Raw genomic sequence first — 25,746 nt, forward strand, 5'->3', positions numbered from 1 at the left:
TGGCAAGGGCAGTGTCCTGGCAGGCAGGTCAACATCACTGACTGCACTCCTGTGACCTGACATGGGCTAAGTGTTAAGGATTACATCAACAGCAAAGAAAGTGCCAGTGGATGCATTCTCAGAACCTTTTTTCTTGACCTTTTCTAATCCTTTTTTCACCACTTGACATAACTGCAGTCAACGAGGATTCAAATGTAATGCATTAGTGTTTTATGGCACACTGTAGACCTGGTTATGCCACTGGCCTGCCGCCTGAGTTGACACTGTACAAATCCAATATCTAGGACTCCCTTTTTTATGATGCCATTACAATCCATATGTGCATATTACGTTATCATTAAATGATCGGCTATTTTGACCTTCCTTATTTTAGTGCTCTCTAATTATTCAGAACATTCATGTTAAGTGCTGAAATACATTTCTGTGAAGAACGTTGTGAGTGTGAAATACACACAAAAAAAACCTGGGACAATGTTGACGCATTAACGTGAGAGGTTGGCTTTCAGACTCCAGCGAGGGGGGAGGTAAACAAGATGGCGGCAACCTGATAGCAGCTGCAGCAAGAATAGCAAACCTCTCATATTTATGCAGACACTGAAAAACACTACAGCGGAGGACTAAATGATAAACAGGAGATCTACAGCTGTAGCAACCTTCTGAATGACTGCATGCTAAGGTGAGAGCCGTTGCCACAGAATGCCGACAGTAACTCGCTAGCTCTGGCAACACACTACAATCTGTTTTGAGCCGCGTTAGCCGCCTAGCTTAGTTTAGCTAGTTTGTTATTGGCAGCGTAGATACTAGTCAGTTGGCACGCCAGTTAGACAGGTAACTAGCTGGCTACTTTACCAAGATTTGCCGGGTGGAGATAGCATGCTAACGTCAACCAAATATAATGCATGCATTTAGCGGAGTTTGTTGGTAATGTAATTTGAAAGTGTAGTATTACGAGTTGTTGGTAGGTCAAGAAAGCATTCTAGTTTAGCCGGCGTAGCTGATTTCGCAAGCCAAGTTACCCTGCCCAGCCGACTCGTCCTCTGTCGAGTTATGATGCCTTTGCTGTAGCTGGCTAGCTAGATAGTTGGTAAGAAAAAGGTATGAAACGTCAAACAACCATAAGAAATAGTAATACTAAGCTATTTCGCTAGCTAGCCAACTTAGTACAACGAGTACAGTTTGGTTTTGTTGCAGGCTTTCGATGTGCGACACGAATGATCCGTGCGAGTACCACAGCTTGATAACGTTGCCAGAAGAAATGTAATTCTCACTGCACAATGAATGTCAATGATCATTTCAAATAAATAACACATTTGATATTAGATTCACGTTGAAATGGTAGTTAGTATACGAGGCTTTAAGTTTCATAAATTGAGAGTATACGACAATTAACATTTGACAGCCTTTTTATTTTATTTTATTTTTGTATACAGCAACAGTGAAGCTTGTTAGCTATATCACAATATTACCGTGCGTTATGAATCATGCCATGGTTGCTGATATGTTGGTGTGGTTCTTGACCCTAGGTATTGTGGAACAGAATCCTGTTTGGCAACTAGGAGGATGACAGACCGTCAGTCACACTAAAGAGCTGTCAAAACTCCAGGATCCAGAGAGGTTCTAACCATACCAAAGACTGAATGGACTTATTCTGTACTGTATGTATGCATGTGTATTGTATCTGGACATCAAGGCAAGCTGAAGGCTCCACAAATGTCCTGAAGTAGACTGTGCATCACAGCAAGGACCTACAACAGACATGCTGTGCTTGGCTTCCAAACAGGACTGGTTACGTCTCCCCGTCTCTTATCAGATCACAGATGGAGGTGACATGGGGTTAAGCAGAGGAATGTAATCTCTAACAGAACATCCCCTCTCTATCTACTCAACACAGCACCTGTCTCCCTCAGAGGAGTACAAAAACAGCCCAGAACAGCCTGAACTCTACCGGAATTACTGACTCTGCACCCGGCCTGTCTGGGTCTAAGCTTACTACGACCTATGTGGAACCGTTACAGCCCCCTCATCACAAACTGAAACAACCCCAATGTTTACAGATCCACTTTATCCCAACGTCAACAATCCCCACCCCTTCTCTCAATGCTCAGGCCTGGTTTCACCCCCCCCCCTCCCCTCCTGTGCCCCTTAGTGTTTTCTAATTGAACTGCATCCCTGCCTGCTGTGGCATACCCAACAGAGAGGTCGCTCCAGGTGGAAGTTGCCCTTAGACACAGATCCAGGATCAGCTTCACCGGCTCCCCCCCACCCCCCAATCCTAACCCTAACAACTAGGAGGGGAACCCAAAACTGACCATAGATCAGCGTCTAGAGGCAACTTCACCCCCCGCGTCCGGCGAACTCAGGGGAGTTCCCCTGTTAGGACGGTCACATTGAAAGTGACCGGAGCAGCCAACGCTGCAGTGCAATAGGCCCCACCCCCCAGTGAAAGGCTCGAGGTCTGTTCACCATGAGTGTCGGGGAGCTTCAGCACCTGGACTACCTGACCGAGAACGAGCTGATGGGGATGGACACGTTCATCCACCGCATCGACTCCACGGAGGTGATCTACCAGCCGCGGAGGAAGAGGGCCAAGCTGATAGGGAAGTACCTGATGGGTGACCTGCTCGGGGAGGGCTCCTACGGCAAGGTGAAGGAGATGCTGGACTCTGACACACTCTGCCGCCGAGCCGTGAAGATCCTGAAGAAGAAGAAGCTCAGGAGGATCCCCAACGGAGAGGCCAACGTGAAGAAGTAAGCGGACGAGACCGGCCGGACCGGGATGTTCGGATCACCCTCTCTCTCTCTCTCTCTCTCTCTCTCTCTCTCTCACACTGTCTCTCACTGTCTCTCTAACTGTCTCTCACTGTCAATCTTTCGGTTTCTGTCTCTCTCTCTCTCCCTCTCTCTCACTGTCTCTCTCACTTTATCTCAATGTCTATGTGGACGAAACCGGCCGGAACGGGATGTTCGATTCTCTCTCTCTCTCTCTCTCACTGTCTCTCTCACTCTCTCTCAGTGTCTTATATTTCGCTTTCTGTGCCCCCCCCCCCCCCCCCCCCCCCCCCCCCCACGGGCATGATTTTCACTTTCACTCTCTTGATCACCCTCTCCTTCTCTCTCACTCTCTTTCTCATTTCCGCCCCTTCTCGCGGTCGCTGTTATTTGGTCAGTTATTCAGTTCAGACCCATTGTCACCGCAATGGTGGTGATTGCCTCGGTTTAGAGGCTGCCAGATCGTGTCTCTGAAATGAAGTGTCTCTATGAATATCGTTAAGGATGGAACCCCCGGTATGCCTTCGTGTACTGTTCTCCATTCTGGTCGTGTACTGTTCTCCATTCTCACCACTGATCCTTGTCCCCCTGTTTAAAGTGCACAACAACACTGCTAAGCTTTGTTTGCATTATGCTCTCTCCTATTCAAATACATCCCGGGCTCTCCTTCTCCTTCTCTCTCTCTCTCTCTCTCTCTCTCTCTCTCTCTCTCTGTGTCTGTCTCTCTCCGTGCGTGCCATTCATCACAGTTGATGATTAATAGGCCCTCATCCTGTCTTTTCCCATGATGAAAGTATGGTTACGTTTTCCTATTACTTGTTCACTCGGATCGCTCATCTCACGTTTCGCTCATCGATCCAAACTCCGTCTGCTCAAACGTTGGCTTATTCATGTTGACGTCATTTCGTTCTTGCATCAGGCAATAACATCACTGCTAGCCACTGTGTGTGTGTGTCTGTGTGTCTGTCTGTCTCTGTCTGTCTCTGTCTGTCTGCTGCCTATTCTCTCTCCCTTCATCCTCCCGTTCAGAGCAGCAGCAGAGGTTTTAATCACACAATGGAGTTTATTAAATATTATTAAATATTCTCCAGCGATGAGCCGCAGGCCGGCAGCGCTAAATATAGAGGCGGGACCGAGGGCGCCTCAGCAACCGTCAAATTAGTTCACGTTGAGGAGCGAATGTTTAGAGATGGCGCTGGAAAACAGATTTTTAGGTCAGTTTCAGGTTCTCAGGAGAACGGTCTGAGAACTATTTATTATCCTTTCAGAGAGTCGGAGAGCCTGTTTTGCGGTTTTAAAGATGCACGCGTGTTTCGTTCATGTAGGTTCTAGAAATGGTGCACGGATTGCGTTAGACTGTTTACGGTGGTGCTCCGACCGAGCCCAATCTGTTTAACTGTGAACTTTAGTTTAGTTCCAAGGGTGAATAAAGTCGCCCCAAATTGTCAACATTCTAGAGTGCTAAGGGTCACTTTATTCGCCAAAAATGCACACATGAATGATGCTTCATTTTGTAGCCAATCAAATTATTGTTGGTAGGTAAATGCCACATAAAACACTTTACGGTGGTACATAAAACACTCTAGGTTGTGAGTGTTGTGGAGTTCTTTGGCAGTTAGTGAGTTAATGTACACACCTCGTGAAAGATGGCAGGCCAGCGAAGTGCAAGTTTTCTGTGAGTCACTCTTTTACAGAGTCATTTGTTTGTGTGTGAACTGGTGTGTTCGTGTTCTGTCTGTGTGTTGGCCCTTCCCTCAGTGTTTTGGTTTGGTTCTGCATCTGATCGTGCTTTTGTAAGCCTAAGCCCCGTGTTCCAGCGTGTGAGAGCCATCCATCCCCAGCCTTATAAGGCCTGGCTGTGGATGCCATAGTTGTGTCTCTCTCTATCTCTCTGTCTCTCTATCCCTGTCTCTATCTCTCTCTGTCTGTCTATCTATCTCTGTCTCTCTCTATCTCTGTCTGTCTGTCTGTCTGTCTGTCTATCTATCTCTGTCTCTCTCTATCTCTGTCTCTGTCTCTTCATTCAGAACAGCCATCGCTTAGCATTCCGCTCTGCCAAACACTTCCTGCTTTCAGGGGGTTGCCACGGTGATGGGCATATTCGCCCTGGCCCGACATTGCGCAATGCCACTCCTGTCGCCCGGACAACTCCTCCGGAATGCCGAGCCCCGGTTTGGAATGCTAGATAGACAACCCACAACCCACTAGGGCGTGAGCGGGGGCGGGTTAGACACAGGGGAGGGTGTCACACACGTGTGTGTGTGTAAGACGTGTGTTTGCTGTCTCCATTTGGTTCAACTGGACTAAAGAAGCCTAACATTTGATATTGTATCAAAGTATTCTAATAGGAATGGAGCGGTTTGTTTTGAATCGGGGTAGAAGTGGGGTCAAACACGTTGCCCAGAACTGCACAGGTTTCTCTCCTCCTGGAGAGAATCCCACAGCCGGACATTTGATCCACTGCAGAGCAGATAGACTCCGCAGCGGACACAGTGCTTTAGACAGCAAAAAGCTGACACTCTGATTTCTGGCTTTTCCTAGAAAAAAAAGAAAGAAAAAAACTGTGCTCACGTTGAAATTGAATGCAGCAGTAGGCTATGTGTTTGCCCTTTGTAAAGGATAGATGCATTCTGCAACGAAGGTTCATCTGGACTTTGTCTCTTTTGTCATAGAAGTGATTACCACACTGTTCTGATGCTGCACTGAGACAGGAACCCATTAGGACACGCCTACTAGATTCTTCAAAGTGCATTGGAATTAAAAAATTGTGTCCATGTACCATATTTGTGTGTGTGTTTGGGGGCGGGCCTGTCCTTAGCCTGATGGGTGTCTTTTTATCTGTGCGGTGATGCAGCAAGTATTTGTAGGCTTAAGTTGTGTGTGTGTGTGTGTGTGTGCGCACGTGCAAGGCTCTCGTGTCTGTCTCCATCAGCAGCGATGCTGTAATGGTCGTGTACAAGACAAGAGAGGACCGGAGACAGCCTGTGACCGCAGGCTAAGACGGAGAAGAGAAGGCACAGCAGTGCGATTGTGTGAGAGGGAGCGAGAGAGGACAGACGACGGTGCCTCGGTACGCCGCGGGCAGGGCGCAGGGCGCAGGCCACCCTCCCATGCCGTGCAGCGAACCGTCGACTAAGGGCGACCAGAAAAGAACGAGAGAACTCGTGAAAATTCCCTTTCCTACTTCGTCTTTCCAGCTCCACAGTTCCATTCACAGAGGCCTGGTAGTTCATTGTCACTCGGGTCACACAGAACAGAACAGAACCCTATTCGTTGGGAAACGTGCCTTGCCCTCATACAAGGCAAACTCGGCAATTCCTACGCAGACGTAGACCTAGGCTAGGCTTAGAGGAATCGGTGTGTAGCCAGGCCTCTCTGGAGCCGTCGCCTCGGTGACGTGGGCTGAGGCGTGGGCTAGACCGTGGCTGTGTGGCGTGGCGTGCTAGTCGTGGCGTGCTAGTCGTAGCGCTAGCAGAATTGATTAGCGCCGTGGCAGAGAAGCAGCTTCTCAGATGAATGCGAGGTCTCCTGGGGGGATCTGTCCAGGGGGTGATTTAGAAATCCCTCGTTTGGCTAAGTGTGTGTGTGTGTGTGTGTGTGAGTGAGTGAGAGAATGTGTGGTCTGCTGGGGGTGATTTACCAGTCCCTCTCCTGGCTAGCAGAGAGCAGCGCCACCTCGTAGATCACCCTCCCTAATGAGGCTGCTGCTGTACCTGCTCCTCCTCCTCCTCCTCCTCCTCCTCCGTCAGAGCAGGGAAACGTGTACTGATGAATCAGGAATGACTGATGTTCAGGCCCGGAAGAGGATTATTCCCTGCTGTATATGGACCAATCCACTTTAGACTTTCCATATATTGTTGCTGATCACGTCCCTGTTTCGTGCCTCAGTTTTGGGCCTAGTTTTGCGTACGTCATGTTTTGACCATGTCTGTTTGATGTGTTGTTGTTTTTTCCAGGGAGATCCAGCTGCTAAGGAGACTCCAGCACAAAAATGTCATCCATTTGGTGGACGTGCTGTACAATGAAGAGAAGCAGAAAATATATCCTTTTCGTGTGTTTGTGTTATCTGAGAACAGACATACGCTGTGTGTGTGTGTGTGTGTGTGTGTGTGTGTGTGTGTGTGTGTGTGTGTGTGTGTGTGTGTGTGTGTGAGAGTGCGTGCGTGTGCACTCGCTCGCTCTCTCTCCTCTTGCTTACCCTGCAGGAGTGGACCCACTTCTGACGCAGACATGACTAAGCAGCTAACACTGCGTCATCACCAGGCCTTTCCTCTCTCTCCTCTCTCTCTCTCTCTCTCTCCCTTCTCTCTCAATCCCTTCTCTCTCGCTCTCTCTTTCTTTCTTTCTCTCTCTCGCTTTCTTTCTTTCTTTCTCTCTCTCGCCCTCTCTTTCTTTCTTTCTCCCTCTTTCTCTCTCCCCCTCTCGCCCCCCCCCTCTCTCTCTTTCTCACTCTCACTCTCCCTCCCCCCTTCCTACTCATGTCTCACACCATCTCCTGCTCTGTCCTGATGAGATGTGTGCTTCAAAGTGGTCTCCAAACATTACTTACAAACTACGAAGGAAACAAGTCACGTCCATTCAAACATTAGTATTCTCTATCCTACATGCTGCATTGTAAACCACCCTATGCCTTTCCGCTGTGTTGCATATCTAATAGCTCTTTAATGGTTGTTAGTTTGGGTGTTATAAATATCTGTTGTGGTGTTGTGTCAAGTATTCCCTTGACTCCCCCTCCTCACGTATATGGTAATGGAGTATTGCGTATGCGGGATGCAAGAAATGCTGGACAGTGTCCCAGAGAAAAGGTTTCCAATTTTTCAAGCTCACGGGTAAGTCTCTCTCTCTCCCTCGCTCTCTCTCCTCCTCCACTCTCTCTTTCCCCCCCCCCCCACTGCTAATATTAGCCTGTGCATCCAGCCACTACTCCAAGCCTAAGTTTAGGATCCAGGACCGCAGAGCTTCCATAGCAGGAATAACTGGACAGTGTTCTCCGCTGCTAGATGACAGGTTAAAGTCATAGACAGGCTGGAGTAGAAAACCCTGTACTACTACTGTACTACAGAAAAAGATGTGCATGTCTTATCGGGTTTTGCAATACTGACCTGAGATGAGCAGTTGCAATAGTACCCCCACACACACACACTCCTCTGACTCTGTCTCTCCCTCAGGTACTTTTGCCAGCTATTAGATGGCCTTGAATATTTGCACAGCCAAGGAATCGTTCACAAAGACATTAAACCAGGGAACCTGCTGCTCACCACGGACGGGGCGCTCAAGATCTCCGACCTGGGCGTGGCAGAGGTGAGCGTGACACACATACATACACACACACACTCCACTGACTCTGGCTCTCTTTCTCTCTCTGACTGGCTTTGACCCTCTTTCTCTCTCTCCCCCCCCCAGGCTCTCCATCCGTTTGCGGAGGATGACACGTGTCGTACGAGCCAGGGCTCCCCGGCGTTCCAGCCCCCAGAGATCGCCAACGGCCTGGACACGTTTTCAGGGTTCAAAGTGGACATCTGGTCGGCGGGCGTCACACTGTGAGTGGCCACGCCTCCAGCGTCCTGACCGCCCCCCGTCACAGAGGGAGAGACAGCCACCGCCGATGATGCATGTTTAGCACTTCTCCCTGGCTGTCATATGCCCAATGTCCAATCCAAACTGACCCCCTCACCCCCCCCCCCCCCCCCAAAGACTAGGGATTAACATGGGTAACAGGGATCCCAGGAAAAAAAACACTTCACATTTCCCGGAAAATAATAAAACGACGAGACCCAAACAGACGTTTTTCATGTAACGTTTTTCATGTAGGCACTAATTCAGTTCAACAGAATACACCACCACGAGCAGCATCAGATTAACAACAAATCAAATGGCACATTATTCAAACAGGTTGTCTCCCGGAAGCCTGCCTCCTACCAGATTTACTTCACATAAAATCACTATGAGTGATGACGACCTCCCTTTTTTTATTCATGAGCCGAACTGCTATCGGTGTAATCAAGTCGTTTTTTTGCCAAATCTGGGAGATATTCTGTCGTTTTGTAGGAGGAGGTCATCTATCTCGCAACATGAGCAACTTTGGTCGTTTGCCGACTTTCCCGTGGCGTTACAAAGTTAGGATTCTGCAACGCTGCTCTGAGCACCACTCTTGTGTCCGGAGGCGCCGAATGAACAGAGGAACGTGACAACGCTCTTGAGTTGATGAACGGCCCGTTTCGCAGTTCACAGCAATGTCATCGGTAATCGAAGACGGTTACTCTCTCGTGGCTAAATTTCGCTTTCGTTTGCTCCGATGTTTTTTTTACACAGCGGCGCTGGGCCCCTCTTGCGTTATTCACGGAGAACCCTGAAAGCCGTGACCATATCTCGGTTTCAAACGCTTTAAATGGGCCACTTGTGTTTTTTTCCTAGGACATATAATAATAAAATATTAATCCCTGCTAAGGATTTATCCCGAGTAAGGAAGGAGGTTTAATCATTTAAAAAGCACGACATAAAAACCTCTCAGAAACGCATCAGCGTCTTTTAACATCTCGCTTAGAATTCTGCCCTTGCGTTTGACTTAAGAGTGGCTTTATGACCTCTGTGTATGGTAACGTGTGGTTCTCAGGTATTCCAGTTACTCCTAGATTCATGTAATGTCATGAAATGTTGTTGTTTTTTCGCCTGCTCACAGATACAACATTACGACGAGTCTGTACCCGTTTGAAGGGGACAACATCTATAAGCTATTTGAGAACATCGGGAAGGGAGACTACAGTGTTCCTGAGGACTGTGGACCCCTGCTGTCAGAACTGCTGCAAGGTGAGGGGGGGGGGGGGGGTCAAAGTTAGATTTATCTCACCCTTAATCAGCCTCATACCCTTAACCTGTCTGTCATAGTATGGAGGTTCTTGTCCCAGGATTCAACTCACCGCCGTCCTGCAGCCCAAATAGGCCAAGAATTGGCCACCCCCCTGTTCTTTTGAGGGGAAACACTCACTCCGTCCATTAAGAAACACCCCGGCCCTTCCCATTGTTCTCAGTCCGTCCACTAGATGGCGCCGTGGCGCTGATTCTCCGTCACACAGCTAAGCACACAATTGAAATTCCTCCACACAACTGCAGGCTATTTGTTTTCCCCTGATACAGACACAGCCGTGGACTGTTAAACAGCTGTCCTGCTGAACAGGTACAGGAGCTGTACGTGTTCATCAGGGGAAGGAGAACAATGCTCTGGCTCCTGCTGTCGCAGTCGTTACTTGCAGAAGGCGAAGCTGCCTCATTGGACCCCCACACAGCCCCCACATGAGATTAGACCTTTACTCAAAGCATTCAATTGTCATTGTCGAGATACTCTGTAGTCAGCGATGTCCAACCACAGCTTTCTGATGGACGTAGAGTAGCTCTCTATCGTGTGTGTGTGTGACGAGTGTGTGACGTCTGTGTGCGTGCCAGTGCACGCGTGTGTGTGTGTGATGATGCAGCACCTGAGAGAGAGAGAGAGAGTCGCTCCATAATTACATGGTCTATAATAAGCTCCTCTTCCACAAAAGGTGTCCTTCAGGCTGCTTCGACATGCACACAGATTCCTTCACCACCATGTCGGCAGGGTGCTCTGCCTGTTGGAACATAACAGCCTATTAGCCCTGCAGACTTCCGCCCCGGATCGTAGTATTAGTATCATCATTGCGGTTATTATGCTATTATATTTGGTATTATGACTTGACGTTAAACACCTAGCTGTTGGAATAATGTGTGTTATCCCGAGGAGCCAGGAGCACGCCGTTTCCTAGGTTACACCGTGTACTGTGTGTGTGTGTGAGTGTGTGTGTGTGTGTGTGCGTGTGTGTGTGTGTGTGTGCGTGTGTGTGCGTGCTGTTAACAGAGTTTAGTGGGGATGTGTAATGCATTGTTTAGCATTGGGTGCGTGTGTTCATAGTCAGCTCCCTCCTCCGTGGCAGCCTGCCAGGCTGTAGTAGGGCTGACGGCTGTACCTGCCAGGCTGTAGTAGGGCTGACGGCTGTACCTGCCAGGCTGTAGTAGGGCTGACGGCTGTACCTGCCAGGCTGTCGTAGGGCTGACGGCTGTACCTGCCAGGCTGTAGTAGGGCTGACGGCTGTACCTGCCAGGCTGTCGTAGGGCTGACGGCTGTACCTGCCAGGCTGTCGTAGGGCTGACGGCTGTACCTGCCAGGCTGTAGTAGGGCTGACGGCTGTACCTGCCAGGCTGTAGTAGGGCTGACGGCTGTACCTGCCAGGCTGTCGTAGGGCTGACGGCTGTACCTGCCAGGCTGTAGTAGGGCTGACGGCTGTACCTGCCAGGCTGTAGTAGGGCTGACGGCTGTACCTGCCAGGCTGTAGTAGGGCTGATGGATGCAGAGAGACAGCTGACTTTTCGGAGCGGAGCGCGGGGACAGGGTGTACGTTTGGTACCGCGCCGTAGGTCAGAGGAGGCCGGCGGAGGTAGAAACCGGAGGACGGGGCTCATTGTAATGCACGGAATGGGATTGAGCCCCCCCCCCCCCCCCCCCCCCCCCGATTTTGGACTTCCACCCACCTCCCCTGGCTTTCACGTAGGTGGAAACGTAGTTTGTTCGTCAATGAAATAAGACACTGGTTCGACTTGACAGAGAAATGTGTGCTCTGCTCTACCCTATCCTAGATAGCTCCTGTTGTCTCCTCGTTTCTGATTGGTTTGTCTGTTTGTCTGTTCCCAGGAATGCTTGAATATGATCCTGTCAAGAGGTTTTCGATACAGCACATAAGGCAACACAAGTAAGTAATTCCGTCAGGAATAACATTTTGTCGTATCCCCCTGTGTGACGTAGCCAGAGCGGAGAAGGTGTTTTTCCACCTCTTTTTAAAAAAAAAAAAATAATGTTTTAGAAACTACGCATGGAAGTTTATGTTAAAGGTAAGGTGTTAATAGCCTCAGAGTAAACACCCCGCACACACCCAATTACACCCTTGATCTCATTAGTCACACACTCCTCTCCAGGTCTGCGGAGCGCTGATAACACTCAGGTGCTACTGTGTCGTCAGTGGGTATGGAAGAAGAGGGGGGGGGGGGGGAGAGAGAGAGGAAGAGGGAGATGAGGGGGATGAGAGAGAGGAAGAGGGAGATGAGAGAGAGGAAAGGGAGAGAGAGAGATGGGGTGGGGGGGGGGGGGTGCTAGCAGGGAATGGGGATGAAGGAAGCAGGAGAGCCAGAGAGAGGGGAAAGTGAGGAACTGCATTAGGCAGGCTAGAATCCATTTTCTTCCTCTGCATTTGTGTGTGTGTGTGTGTGTGTGTGTGTGTGTGTGTGTGTGTGTGAATAAGGAGGTGGGTGTGTGTGTGTGTGAATAAGGAGGTGGGTGTGTGTGTGTGTGTGAATAAGGAGGTGTGTGTGTGTGTGTGTGTGTGTGTGTGGTGTGTGTGTGTGTGTGTGTGAATAAGGAGGTGTGTGTGTGTGTGTGTGTTTGAGAGGAGTCTACTTTTAGCCTCTTAGCACTCTTGACTCAACGACTTCCAAGGACTGTGGCGAGCGTCCGTTTCCATGGGGACAAATGACAGGGGCGTCCCGGTACGAGGAGGGGACGCTTGACCCTTCCCGCCGTGATTTAGGGAGATGGAGGAGTGGGAGAGAGAGAGAGAGAGAGGGAGGAAGAAAGAGAAAGAGAAATGGCCCTCCTTCTGAAGGACTCTCCACAGCTGCCCCTGGCGGTGCCTGATTTGAAAGCCAGCTGCTGGAAATAGAAGCAGAGAGGCAAAAATAAGCCAAGCCATCGTCACACACTGAAATAGACACACGTGTTGTTTCCAAATAAACACGCGTGCCGTTTCCAAACCCGGTAGAAAAAAACGTGTTCTCTTCAGAGAAAACGACAATCCGAACGACTCCCAGCCAAGCCTCGGTCTCTCTCTAACGACCGGCTCAGTAAAGCCTACGTATCCCTGTCAGACTGACTGATGAATGCTCCGGTGATTTCCCCCCCTTCCCCCCTTTCCCTCCTCCTCCCCCTTCCCCCTTCTCCTCCAGCTGGGTGCGTAAGAAAACACCCTCCGTCGGAGCCCCCGGTGCCCATCCCGGCCAGCGCCGAGTGCAGAGACCCCTGGAGGAGCATGACGGTGGTGCCCTACCTGGAGGACCTCCACGGGTACACGGAGGAGGACGACGAAGAGTTCTACGACGGGGAGGGAGACATCATATACACTCAGGACTTCACCGTGCCAGGTAGGGGACGGACACACACACACACACACACACACATGCATTCACACACACACCTACATGAATGCATACACACACACACACACACCTACTTGCATACACGTACACACACACACATGCATATATACACAAACACATACATTTTGAATACTTTATTTGGAAACACCCCCCCCCCCCCCCCCCACACACACACACACACACACAGTTCTATGTGTAGGTCTTCATTATTCCCTGTTCTAGGTGCATATTCTTATGTTCTAGGTCCACCGCTTGGAGTTTAGGTTAGCAGATGAAGGAGAGGACAGACAGGGAGAGATCACTCAGTTCACACAGACTAGATGGAGAATCAAGGAGAAGCACCAGAAGAAAGCAGAATAGATCAGAAGTTGTTGTCGTTTGTGTCGTCCTAGAAGGGTTGTCGTGGCCTTCTCGTTTAACTTGTCATTCTCGTTCTGTTCTTTTTGAGTTGTCGCCTCAACTCAGTTTTAAAATCTATTAAACAAATAAGACACAAGCTTCCTTGTTTTACATGGGCTATTCAGTTTAGAGAGTTCTGGTTTTATTTCATGAGATCTTGAAAGGCTCCATTTTCCTTTAGGTGTTGAACATTAACACTCATTAAGACACATTTAACCCGATTAATAGATGTTTTTTCCCCACGTCTTTGTGAGTTACCTCATCTTTGCAGAATAATGATCATGTAAGACTCTTCTCTCCCCCCCCCCCCCCCCCCCCCATAAGTCTGTTGCCTGGCAACGGGGGCCAGCGATCACAGCGGCAGTGATAACCGTAGAAGTGTGTCCTACAAAACAGAACCTCTGGAGTTTCAACGGGGGCACAGGAGCTTGAATGGGTCTAAAAATACCCCCCGTTGAAACGTTGTACAGTGTGGGAGTATGAATGGATATTCCAGGCTTCATTCCCCCCCCCCCCCACACACACACACACACACACACACACTCATATCATCTATGAAGTTGGATGTCCATAACAATCCAGTTGACCCAGCGACGGTAAGTGGGGTTGAAGTGGTGGGTTAACCTCCCTCCTACGATGACGTCAGCTTTCCTATTATTAACCTCCGGAACCCACAATCTAAATCGAGACATTTTGAATCAGTGAGAATTTCCCCGTTTTATCAAAGTCATCTGCTGCTTGGCCCAGCTGTGTAGACGGTAAAGCTCAGAGTGCCTAGACTCAGATCTTATCTGGGGTAGAGAGTCTGAGCAACTTTGACAGTTCTATACCCTAGTTGAAAACTTAAAAAAAAAAGATTCCTCCATATGATTCAACTCCAATTTCGTCGAAGGAAAGTCGTGCACCCCAAACATCTGCCCCTTTGGTTCAGACCTTTGAGTATCCCTCAGTCCACACACTCCGCAGTCTAGATCTGATACGACATTTCACCGGTGTCACTGAGGGAAGTGGCTTTTTAAAGGTCTCGTCTCTCAAAAAAACTGGTTTCTAGAAGGAACTTCTGAGATCGGTAGATCCGAAGGTGTGATTTGTGTTTTTTTTTATTTAATTTTTTTATACTATTATAATTTTTTTGGAGCATTCGTAACTGTGTGTGTGTGTGTTGTCTGTCTCCAGGGCAGGTCATGGAGGAGGAGTTTGATCAGGGCGAAGTGGACCGGAGCCGTGCGATGGCCAAGCCCATGTGTGTGAACGGGACGGAGGGAGGGGCTCTGAACAGCAAGGCCAAGTCTGAGCGACGCTCCTCCTCCTCCTCCAACCCCTCACGCAAGGGGGTCTCCACCGCCAGCAAGATACGCAAGCTCTCCACCTGCAAACAGCAATGACACCCCCCCCCTCCCCACCACCAACAACCCAACCGGTAAGAAGTGTGTCTGCATGTGCGTGCGTTCGTGCTATCCATCTGCCATAACCTGGGAGGGGGGGGGGGGGGATTGAGACAGAGGGAGAAAAGAGCGAGGGATTCAGGTAGAGATACAACTCGGCATTAAAAAAAAAAGTGGAGGGGAAGAGAGGAGAATTAGTGATGAGATGTTGCAGTGGAGAGGGCTATGATGGAGGGAGTGGAGGAGGAGAGGAAGAAAGGGAGGAGGAGGGTAATGGAGGGAAATGGCTGTGAGATTCTATTGAACAGTATGAGTCACCACACCACTGCTCCCCAGGCAAACTCCTAGAGACTTGAGCTCAGAAAGGGCGTGGGCAAACACACAAATACACTTAACGCCTGCATTAGGATAAATGTACACACACACACACAAATACATTTAATGCCTGCATTAGGATAAATGTACACACACACACACACACACACACACAAATACATGTAATGCCTGCATTAGGCTAAATATATATTCACACAAATACACAGAATGCTTGCATTAGGATAAATGTATAAACACACACACACAACCTCTCTTCTTTTTTTTTTTTTAGCACCTGCTGTCATGAAGCTCACACAGATTTACACACACACACACACTGCGGAGCTGCTTAGTAGTAGACACTGCAGAGCAGAGCCTCTGTATTAATTTGTTGTAGCGATGACTCACCCTGGTCGAGATGGAGTGGGCTGGAGGCAGGATATTGTCTGTCTCTCTCTCTCTCTCTTTCTCTCTCTCTGTCTCTCTCTCTCTCTCTCTCTCTGTCTCTCTCTCTGCCCGCCCGCCTCGCTCTAATACCAGCTATTCATTCTCTACTAAGAGCCCGCCATCATTCAGTCTTATCTGTGGGCTCGTAGCAGGTGTGTGTGTGTGTGTGTGTGTGTGGGTAATAAAGTTTCAGGGACAGACTAGCCTTGAGGGATGATGAGGCAGAGAGGGTGCTCCCAAACAGGCTTTCTCAAACCCCTGTGTACGCCAGAATCCTATTTGTCATGCAATAGTTGCCCCATGAAATGAACTCAATAAAACTCTCTGTCCTTCTCTCTCTCTCTCTCTCTTCCCTCCCCCTACCCTTTTTCTCTCCTTCCCTCGCTGCTTCTCAGGTTTATCTTTTCCCGTCCTTCCGTTTCTGGAGTCCTCACCGTGGTGAGAGCAGCCTGCTGATGTCGTGCCCCTCCGTGTCCTCAACCTTTCGGCTACGAACTCTCAAAGGAGGCCATGCCCCGTGACGGAGAGAGTGAGAGAGAGGGAAAAGGGAGAAAGAGAGAGTTTGTTTTCTGTGATTGAACCCCACTGGGTGTGAAGAGGTTGTCGTGTTTCTACCCCTCTCTCCTCCCCCCTCTCTCTCTCTAACCCCCACCCCCCCCCCCTCCATGGAGCGAGGACGTCTTTTCCTTCGCACCCTCTCTCCCTCCATCCCTCCATCCTCTCCCCCTCTGCGAGTGTCTCAGTGGAGCCGTGGGCTTGCGTCGTACCAGACTTTAGATGCAACGTCAACCTTGACCCCCCCCCTTTATCTTTTAGTTCTTAGACTACCTTTTTATTTTACAGTTGCCTAACTGCAGTTTTTAAGACGCACATTGTGATGTGTAAAAAGAATGATGTTGATAACGATACAGATATGAATAATTCTATATTTAAACCTTTGTGAGAATGATGGTGATGATAGTACTACCGATGTATAAAACTGCATGCTGTACGGAGCTTGGCGTAAGGGAAACTACTCGGTCGAGGACAGACAAAACGGACTGAAACCTCGACATCCCACCGCTGACGTGTTGGGGTTTTTTTGTTTTTCCATTTAGTTTTTCCGTTTTTGTTTCTTTCTCTCTCTCTTTTTTTTTTTTTCCAATAAATATTTTTTAATTATTATTTATATAAAACACACCCCAACCCAACCTCATTTGTTGTCTGGATCTCTTTTCGTTTGTCTTGGGTCTAAATTAGACAGCAATTTGTTTTATTTTCCACCTACACACCTCTAGGTACTATACAATCACCAGCCACTTTATTAGGTACACCTGTTCAACTGCTCCTTAACGCAAATATCTAATCAGCCAATCACATGGCAGCAACTCAATGCATTTAGGCATGTAGACATGGTCAAGATGACCTGCTGAAGTTCAAACCGAGCATCAGAATGGGGAAGAAAGGTGATTTAATTGACTTTGAAAGTGGCATGGTTGTTGGTGCCAGACGGGCTGGTCTGAGTATTTCAGAAACTGCTGATCTACTGAGATTTTCACGCACAACCATCTCTAGGGTTTACAGAGAATGGTCAGAAAAAGAGAAAATATCCAGTGAGCGGCAGTTCTCTGAGCGAAAATGCCTTGTTGATGCCAGAGGTCAGAGGAGAATGGCCAGACTGGTTCGAGATGATAGAAAGGCAACAGTAACTCAAATAACCACTTGTTACAACCAAGGTATGCAGAAGACCATCTCTGAACGCACAACATGTCGAACCTTGAATACTAGCAAGGTGTACCTAATAAAGTTGCCGGTGAGTGTAGGTTACTGAGTTTATATTGAAAGATGTCTTCCTTGACCTTGACGTAAGTCCTCTTTCTCCAGTGTGGACATGGAAGGGACCACCATTTTACGATCCATGCACACTTTGAAACTGGCATGTTTGAAACCGCAATATGATTTTCTCTGACCTTCAAAAATCAGGAATACTAGTCTCTCTCAACATTCTGTAGCTCATCGTTGGAGTTGGCCAGTAGTCCTTCCCCCATGATCTTTACTTACTCTGATCACATCCCCGTCAACTCCGCCCCCCTCTTACGCAACCCGGCCTATCGTCAGCTATCGTCAGTCAGTCCTTCACTGAGAATAGATCAGAGAGCAGGTGAGTCACAGCAGAGAGAGGGAGGGAGGGAGGGAGGGAGGGAGAGAACACTACCCACGTCAGTGTGAATACAGAGAGAATCTTCACAAAGGAGACAAGGCACATTGAAAAGATTGTGCAGTGAGAAATCTCCAAAGAAATCTGACCTTCAGACGGTAGATCATATGTGTACAAGACGTGTGTTAGGGATCATACTGGCATTTTTGCTGGAAGTACAACACCTGAAATGTGTTGAAGAATTCAATGAATTATTGGAGTCATGACATTAGATAATGGGAGGATTCATTAGAATAAACAATGTCACTAATTTTCTTTTTCTTTTTTTTTTATTGGAAAAAAAGGGGAAATCCAAAATGAATATGTACATTGGTTGGTCCCACAAGGTCTAGGCATATCAAGGCATTACAAAACATTTGGGACTTAAATACATCTTTTTTTTCTATACAGTAAATGGCTTACCAGATAGACATAGATAGGGACAAGGATTTCATTCTCAATACATAGCTCTAAACCAAGTACCAGTGCCCATGGATTCACAGTTTGTCAGAGAATGATTAAGTGAACAATGTTTTACAGTATTAGTAGGAGACTAGCTGCTGTTAGAAGTACTAAATGGTATAGGAGTACCCACATCTCTGAGGAAATACAATATGTTGCTCTGACATGCAGAAATGCACCATCTTCTCTCCTGGATGAGTTGGCGCCCGACCAGCATTTGAGTCGTGTGTGCAGGGGATATCACAATTAGTCATATAATAATAATTTAAAAAAAAAAATGGATGACACACTGTATGTAGAGTAGACATCACACCATCACGTCTGGTTGTTGGGGATGATAGTCTAGTGAGTCACTTCTCTAAACCAAACTACTGGAAGCATTTAGCAACGATCAATTCCACTCTTCAATCATCCAACGATCCTGAACGCAACTTCACAGTTCCCATGATGGAAACATCTCCAACCCTGTCCCCCCCCCCCCCTCTCTCTCTCTCTCACAGACACTTAAAGTATCATGTGTCAGTCTGGTTATGCTAAGTGTTCTTAGTGACACGAGCCCCAGGCCTCGAGGGGACACACACACACACTCTCAGCTCACGCTGACGGAAGCTTCCGGATTCCCCTTCCCTGATCAATATGCATAATAAAACATCAGTGGAGTGTATGATGGGAGGGTAAATCAGTTTGTTAGACAGGGTAGACTCGCTCACTGTCTAGGGGTCATTAAAACTTTTTTTTAATTTCTTTTTTTAAACATTGACTTTGACGTTACTGATGATACGCTCCAGTACTTGAGATGCGTTTTTTTTCAATGCTATAAAAACTTGGTGGCACAATATGAATATCAAATCAAATCTGATTCAGATCTTTTTCATCCAGTGTTACCTAGCTAGCTAAGATACCTATTTATAACTGCTTTAGCCAACTTTATCATCTTCGATAAAACAACTGGCCAGAGCTCAGTCACCTTTATTAATAATAATAATAATAATCTTAATAATAATAACCAACACTCATGATTATCATGACAAGAAGGACACTTCAGGAAGAGCGTTCTGGAATGAGGAAAATGGATGACACACATGCCATATAAGGTATCTTCCTTCAGTCAAAGTGCATTTTGTTATTTTCTAAAACTGTACAAAGCAGGATTCACCTTCACATTGTTTTACACACATAGCATGCTGTAAAATCCCACACAACGATGCCAGAAAGTAGAATATGAGACTATGCAAGAGGATATGGATGGAAATGCCACTTCTATATTCCTACTGTATGACTATCTAAGACAGGAGAACGTCTCTCGATATCGAACATATAACGATATCTCCTGACTGGTTCCAAGGGTGAAACCAAGGGTGAGATGGGCCAGTGGAGGCTGGTGGTGTTCCTCATTCTGTTCAATGCATTACAATGAGCCCGTCCTCCGATTTCTACCTCCACCAGCCTCCCATCTTCTAAGACAAAGCGCACGTTCTAATTATAGCATGATCAAGATAGCAACAGTGTGAAGTCCATCTGAAAAAGTTTAGATCTTACAGCACCTGGCTTCACAGTGAAGTTAGACTGTATATGTGTGCGACACACTGGAAGAGATGAGAGAGTAGCCAACTGTGTCGTTGAGTTGGATAGTACCAGTGTTCTGACTTATGTACCAGTCAATCCATGGATGACATTCATCTAACTGCAGGGAAATGCTAAGAGGATTCACAACATTGTGAATAAAACACACATGTTTTTTACTTTTATTTTGAAGGAAGAAAGTCCCATAGAAAAAAGCTGACAGTGAGGTGGATGTGCGTGGCTACACAGGGCTGTGATCAGGGGAGGAGGAGTGAGAGACGGTCACCCCTCCCACACACTCTGGCGGTCCTGGCCCCTGGCCTGCCCTCCTCAGCCCAGCATACAGCCTCTCATCCAGGGTCACTGCCAGCTTGTCTGACAGGCTGTTCTGGGGCAGGGGCTGGGGCTTAGGGATGGAGCCTGGGGGGGTCGGGTCTGGGGGGAGAGTGGGGGGGTACGGGGGGTCGGGGAGAGCCGTAGGGAGGTTCTGTTTGGGCGGAGGAGGGAAGAAAGAGGGGGAAATCTCTGATAGAACGGCTTGACTGCTGTTGTTGTTTCTGTTGTCCAATCTCGGATCCATGACCCGTGCCCTCGCCGTGCCCTCATTGGCCACAGCCTCCCTAGCCTCGCCCTTATTGGCTGGGATCACCCTGTCCCCATCCCCGTTGGCTGACTCCTTACCGCCCGCGCCTTCTTTCGACGCACCCTCGTAGGCCGCGCCCGTACCGTCTGTGACATCGCCCGCCGCGCCCTCATCGGTCGACCCTGCGCTCGCCGCCCCCTCGTTGGCTTCCTCGTCGGCCGCGCTGGCGATGCGTGACAGGGTGCTGTGGTACCGGGTGTCTAGGGGGTACCCCGCGCTGTCCCCCCTCCGCAGGGGGGCCAACCTCTGCCTCTCCAGGGAGGGGGAGTAGCGGCCGCCCCCCCCGGCCCCGGCCCCGGGGTCGCTGTACTGCTTGTGTCTCTGCCACTGCTTGCGGAGGTGAACCCGGGAGCGGTGGCGTTGGCGCGGCGGCGACTCCTGCTGGTCGAAGCGGGGATCGTGGCGCAGGAACTCGTTGAAGAGGGCGTCTGTCTTCTCGTCGATGCTGTAGTCACGGCGGCGCAGGCGCGGGGGGGGGCGTGCGGGGGACGGCGGTGGGAGCGGTTTCGGGTGCTGCGGCTGCTCTTGCGTTGGCGGTGGTGGCGGCGGCGTTTCTGATGGTTGCGGCTGTTGTGACTGCGGCTGGGGTGGAAGCGATGGCGGCGGCCGCGGCGGTTCTTTGAGGGTCAGCGTCTCGGACCTCTCCCCGGGTCTCTCCTCCTCCGCCTTGGCCCCCATCAACATCTGGTCCTCCAGCTCCTCCTGGAACACCGTGGCCTCGAAGCTGTCGCACACAGAGCCCTTCCTCCCGCTGCTGGTGAAGAACAGCCTCCTCTCCGACGCCGTCTTCCCCCCCCGGGGGCCTCCGGGGGCCCCGAACAGACGCAGCTCCTCTGGCGCCCGCGACGGAGCCTCGATGGATGTGTACCCGCTGTCCATCTGCAGGAGCTTCCGGCTCCCCGCCTCGCCCTCTCCTCCTCCTCCTCCTCCTCCTCCTCCTCCTCCTCTGTCTCCACCATCACCCCCCTCTCCCTCCCCCTCATCGTCGTCCCCCAGGTCCTGGGACAGGCAGCTGACCACGCCGGGCCGCGCTCCGGCGCCCCCTAGAGAGCAGACGCTGTCGCCGTCGCTGCGTCCAGACTCACGGTCGGTGCTGCTCTGGTCGGAGGAAGCGTACTGCTCCAGGGACGCCCGCAGGCTCCAGATGTCTCTGTACAGGGAGGGCGGAGCCTCGGAGCCGCCGAAGGTGAGGGCAGACCCTGACTCCGCCCCACTCCTGGAGTCAGCCCCTAGCGTCCCCTCTTCCTCTGCCTCTTCCTCGGTGTTCTGACTTTCCCTCCCTCTGATCTCTGTCTCTTCTCTGAAGTCCATCCTCCCTTCAGCTCCTAACGTGCCTCCCTCCTCCTCCTCCTCCTCCTCCTCATCATCATCATCATCATCCGCCTCGACTTCTGGCCCGAGCCATACTGTCACACTGTCCTCTGCTGCTTCTGTCCTGGTGGCTGTCCCTAGCTCTGTCCCTGCCCCTGCCCCTGCCTCTACTCCTGCCCCTGCCCCTTCCCTTGCCTCTACTCCTGCCCCTGCCCTCTCCCCTGCCGTCTCCCCTGCCCCTGCCTCTACTCCTTCCCCTGCCCTCTCCCCTGCCCCTGCCTCTACTCCTTCCCCTGCCCTCTCCCCTGCCCCTTCCCCTGCCCCTGCCCTTGCCTCTACTCCTGCCCCTGCCCTTTCCCCTGCCCCTACTCCTGCCCCCTCCCCTGCCCCTGCCCTCTCCCCAGTCCCCTCCCCTCTCTCTTGGGGCTCAGCTGGCTCTGGTGATGGGTGGGTGATGTGTCTTCCTGCAATGCTACTGCTGCTGTCTGCCTCCACCACTGCTGCTACCTCCAACCTGCACAGAGGGAGAGAGAGAGGGAAGGAGAGAGAGAGAGAGGGAGGGGGAGAGAGAGAGAGAGGGAAGGAGAGAGAGAGAGGGAGAGGGAGGGGAAGAGAGGGAAGGAGAGAGAGAGGGAAGGAGAGAGAGAGGGAGAGGGAGGGGGAGAGAGAGAGAGAGAGGGAAGGAGAGAGGGAGAGGGAGGGGAAGAGAGGGAAGGAGAGAGAGAGAGAGTGAAGGAGAGAGAGAGGGAGGGACAGAGAGATGAACCATCAAAAAGAGCACCTTGTGTTTCATTTATCTCCCGTACAAAATACACCTGCAAGAATACTCACTAGATCCCAAAAATATGTTATATTTCACTATGGAACATGCTTCCTTACACTGGCTTCCGATTAAAGCAGATTGTAAAAGTCTATTATTAACCTATAAAACATCACATGGACTTGGTACCCTCTTATCTCACCGACCTCCTACAGCTATACAACCCTACACACACACACACACACGCGCACGCACACACACCACACACACACACACCACACACACACACACACACTACTATCACACATTACGATCACACACTATGATCTCTCTCTCTCTCACACACACACACACACACACACACACACACACACACACACACACACACACACACACACACACACACACACACACACACACACACACACACACACACACTACGATCACACACACACACACACACACACACACACACACACACACACACACACACACACACACACACACCCACACACCGTTCACAAGATACAAAGAGATTAGTCATTCCATTAATATCTTAGATTACTGCAGGGGGCAGAAGCTTTCCTTACAGAGCGCCCCTCTCTGGAATGACCTTCCCACACATCAGTCGAGACTCAATCTCCATCTCATTAGTCAGTGTTATGACCAGCACTAGCCTGGCGATATATACCATCATTTCTCAGATTCCATCAGTTTGCATAACCATCATACTAACCCTGTACCATCGTGCTTCCTGTTTTGTTTTTATTTTTTATCTGTATTTGTTTTGGGGTTCGGGTCAGGGTTAGTTTATACTGTATTGGCTGTTTGTGCTGTTTCTGATAGGTTGATTTAATTGGATGCAGTCTCACACTGCTCCATACAGAAGGTGTTAGATGCGATGAGGGATACCTGCTGGGGGAGGGGGAGGGTGGGGTGGGGGGGGGGGACAGAGACCCTGCGGAGAGGGACTGGAGCGCGCTGGTCTGGCTGGGGGTGTGTGGGAGGGGCTGGGTGATGTCATCTCCCAGAGGGGAGGCGTCGTCCTCCGTGTGGTCTGTGGTGTCACTGGCTGCTCTCTGTCTCTGGAACTGCCTCCTTTTAGGAGATCCTATGGGAGCAATGTGGGATACGCGCGCACGCACGCACGCACACACGCACGCACACACACAAATAGACACACACAGACAGACACACATAGACACACACACACACACACAGAGAGACAGAAAGATACACACACACACACACATTTTCTTCAGTTTTCAAGTGTTCCTTGTTTCAGTTTCGTGTCATGTTACATTTTAAGCTCAGTCATACTAATTCCAATCCATATAAGACACCATCAATAACATACAAGTGATGACCTCTGACCTTTCGCGTCCAGACTGGCAGCCCGATGGCTGCTGTCAAACTTCCACTTCCTGAAGTAAGGCCCCGCCCCCTCCAGGCTGGCATGCCGGCGAAGTTTGGAGAAGAAGTGCAGAACGGAGGTCTGGCCGGGAGCTGGAGACATTCCCCTCACACCTCTCCCCCCTCTCATCCCCCTCTCCCTCTCCCCCTCCGTCCCCGCTCCGCTGTAAACCCAGGCCCTGTCCCCAACGGCCTCCGTCTGTCAGAGGAGATGAAGAGAGATGGAAAGAGAGAGGGAGGAGAGAAAGAAAGAGAGAGAGAGAGAGAGAGAGAGAGAGAATGAGTCAGTTAAGACAGACAGAAGCTAAACCCACAGGGGACATGTCAGTCATCAGCTTGTCACTCAGTGGCACTGCAGGAGTGATGTCACGGAACAGAAACAGTACGGTGGCCCAGAGGCGTCTCCCACCCAGCCTCCCCACAGCGCTCCTTCTGCTAGGTGTTCCATTACGTAAAGGAGCAGGTTTCTCTCAACATTCTGGAATGTTCTATTAAAACATTTTGTTTCCATATCATGTCTGATTGTATGGAGGAATGTGCAGTGTGTGTGTGTGTGTGTGTGTGTGTGGGACTCACAGTCCTGGAGCGGGTGGTCTGTAGTGCTGAGGAGTGGTGGGGGTCTCCAGGCAGGGCTCCACTGGGACTCAGGCCCAGCCACACCAGGGGCACTGCGGGCTCACGCCTCTCTGGAGGCTGGGGACACGCCACAGGGTTACAGTCAACAACACACACGCACACACACGCACACACACGCACACACACGCACACACACGCACACACGCAACCCGACTACAGATCTGGCAACCCTGACTCAACCCAGCTACTGGTTTACCTGGTAGATGGCGAGGGTGGGTTTGGGCGCCAGAGTCTCATTGATGTTGACCGTGCTGCTCCCGGCCGACTCACACTCCATGATGGTGAGGATTTTGAGGGCGGAGGGGGGCGGGGCCAGGTGGAGGTGGGTCAGGCGGGCCTTCTTCAGGTGGTGGAAGTCTCCTTCGGTGAGGGTGTACCTGAGAGAGAGAGACAGACAATGTACTGATGAACTGTCGTAGTCCTCAATACGTATTTGAATTGAATTGAATTGAAATTGAACTGAATTGAATCTATGTCGGTCATTTTCGAATGCCAGTGTCCTGTACCTGCGTCCTTTGTCCTGAGTCTTCTTCTCCTGTTCGTAGAGAGCTGACTCGTTGAAGGAGACGCGGCGGCCAGTGGAGCTGGTGGAGAGAAACCTGTCAGTCTCTCCATCGTGACAGCTCGTCGTAGAGAGACCGTCCGACTCATCCAGACGAATGGTGATCTCTGGAGAGGAGGGGAGGGGAGGGGAGGTGAGGGGAGGGGAGGTGAGGTGAACAGTAGAGGAGAGAAGAAGAACAGAGAAGAGAAAAAGAAGCGATCATTGTAGCTATATAGAGTAGAATGGATGGCCCTTACCTTGAGTGGGCTGAGAGTCCTCCACATAGGTGGTGTTAGTCTTCTCTGGGTCATCGCTGGCCCTGTACGCACAGAGGAGAGGAAAAAAACCAAGGGAAGAGATAAAAAATGAGTGTTATTGGTACTGTCGTTGCCCTTTGAGTGCTAAAATAGAAACGTCTCCACACATCAGGGATTTAATGTTCATTTGTGTTTGACCCTGAGCTGTAATCCACTTCTATCATAATCACTCCAACACTGTTCTAGCTTAATCCCCTCACCGTCTCGACGAGGCACGGCTGCTACTCTTGTGGTGCTCTATGGAGTAAAGCAGCTACCTGGAGTAAACTAGTGGTTCTATGGGGTAACTGCAGTACTAGCTACTAGTAGCTACTCTATGTCTCTATGGGGTGACTCTTACCTAGAGTAGCATAGCGGCTACTCTGGCTCTATGGGCATTAACCGTTAGCTG

The 25,746-nt window shown here is 50.0% G+C and overlaps 2 protein-coding genes across 2 annotated transcripts in view; one reads left to right on the forward strand and one right to left on the reverse strand.

Moving 5' to 3' along the window:
- The first annotated feature begins 536 nt into the window (after window positions 1–536).
- On the forward strand, window positions 537–16,725 carry stk11 (serine/threonine kinase 11). The gene is given in 12 exon segments (XM_083690041.1): window positions 537–676; window positions 1,524–2,748; window positions 6,726–6,809; window positions 7,509–7,598; window positions 7,938–8,070; window positions 8,173–8,309; window positions 9,449–9,576; window positions 11,471–11,528; window positions 12,775–12,787; window positions 12,789–12,969; window positions 14,560–14,803; window positions 15,926–16,725. Coding segments are annotated over 10 exon segments (1,317 nt in total). The 5' UTR covers window positions 537–676; window positions 1,524–2,464; the 3' UTR covers window positions 14,769–14,803; window positions 15,926–16,725.
- Window positions 16,726–19,750: 3,025 nt separating this feature from the next.
- cbarpa (CACN subunit beta associated regulatory protein a) overlaps window positions 19,751–25,746 on the reverse strand; it is a gene marked incomplete at its 5' end in the record, with an annotated part of 8,939 nt that continues 2,943 nt past the window's right edge. The window contains 8 exons of the mRNA XM_083690494.1: window positions 19,751–21,590; window positions 23,358–23,556; window positions 23,820–23,951; window positions 24,245–24,293; window positions 24,435–24,551; window positions 24,691–24,871; window positions 25,001–25,163; window positions 25,296–25,357. Of these exons, the coding sequence (XP_083546620.1) occupies window positions 19,973–21,590; window positions 23,358–23,556; window positions 23,820–23,951; window positions 24,245–24,293; window positions 24,435–24,551; window positions 24,691–24,871; window positions 25,001–25,163; window positions 25,296–25,357 (2,521 nt within the window). The 3' untranslated portion in view covers window positions 19,751–19,972. The remainder of the gene's footprint in view (window positions 21,591–23,357; window positions 23,557–23,819; window positions 23,952–24,244; window positions 24,294–24,434; window positions 24,552–24,690; window positions 24,872–25,000; window positions 25,164–25,295; window positions 25,358–25,746) is intronic.

The sequence above is a fragment of the Argentina silus genome (genome assembly GCF_951799395.1).
Source record: "Argentina silus genome assembly, chromosome: 18".
Taxonomy (NCBI): domain Eukaryota; kingdom Metazoa; phylum Chordata; class Actinopteri; order Argentiniformes; family Argentinidae; genus Argentina; species Argentina silus.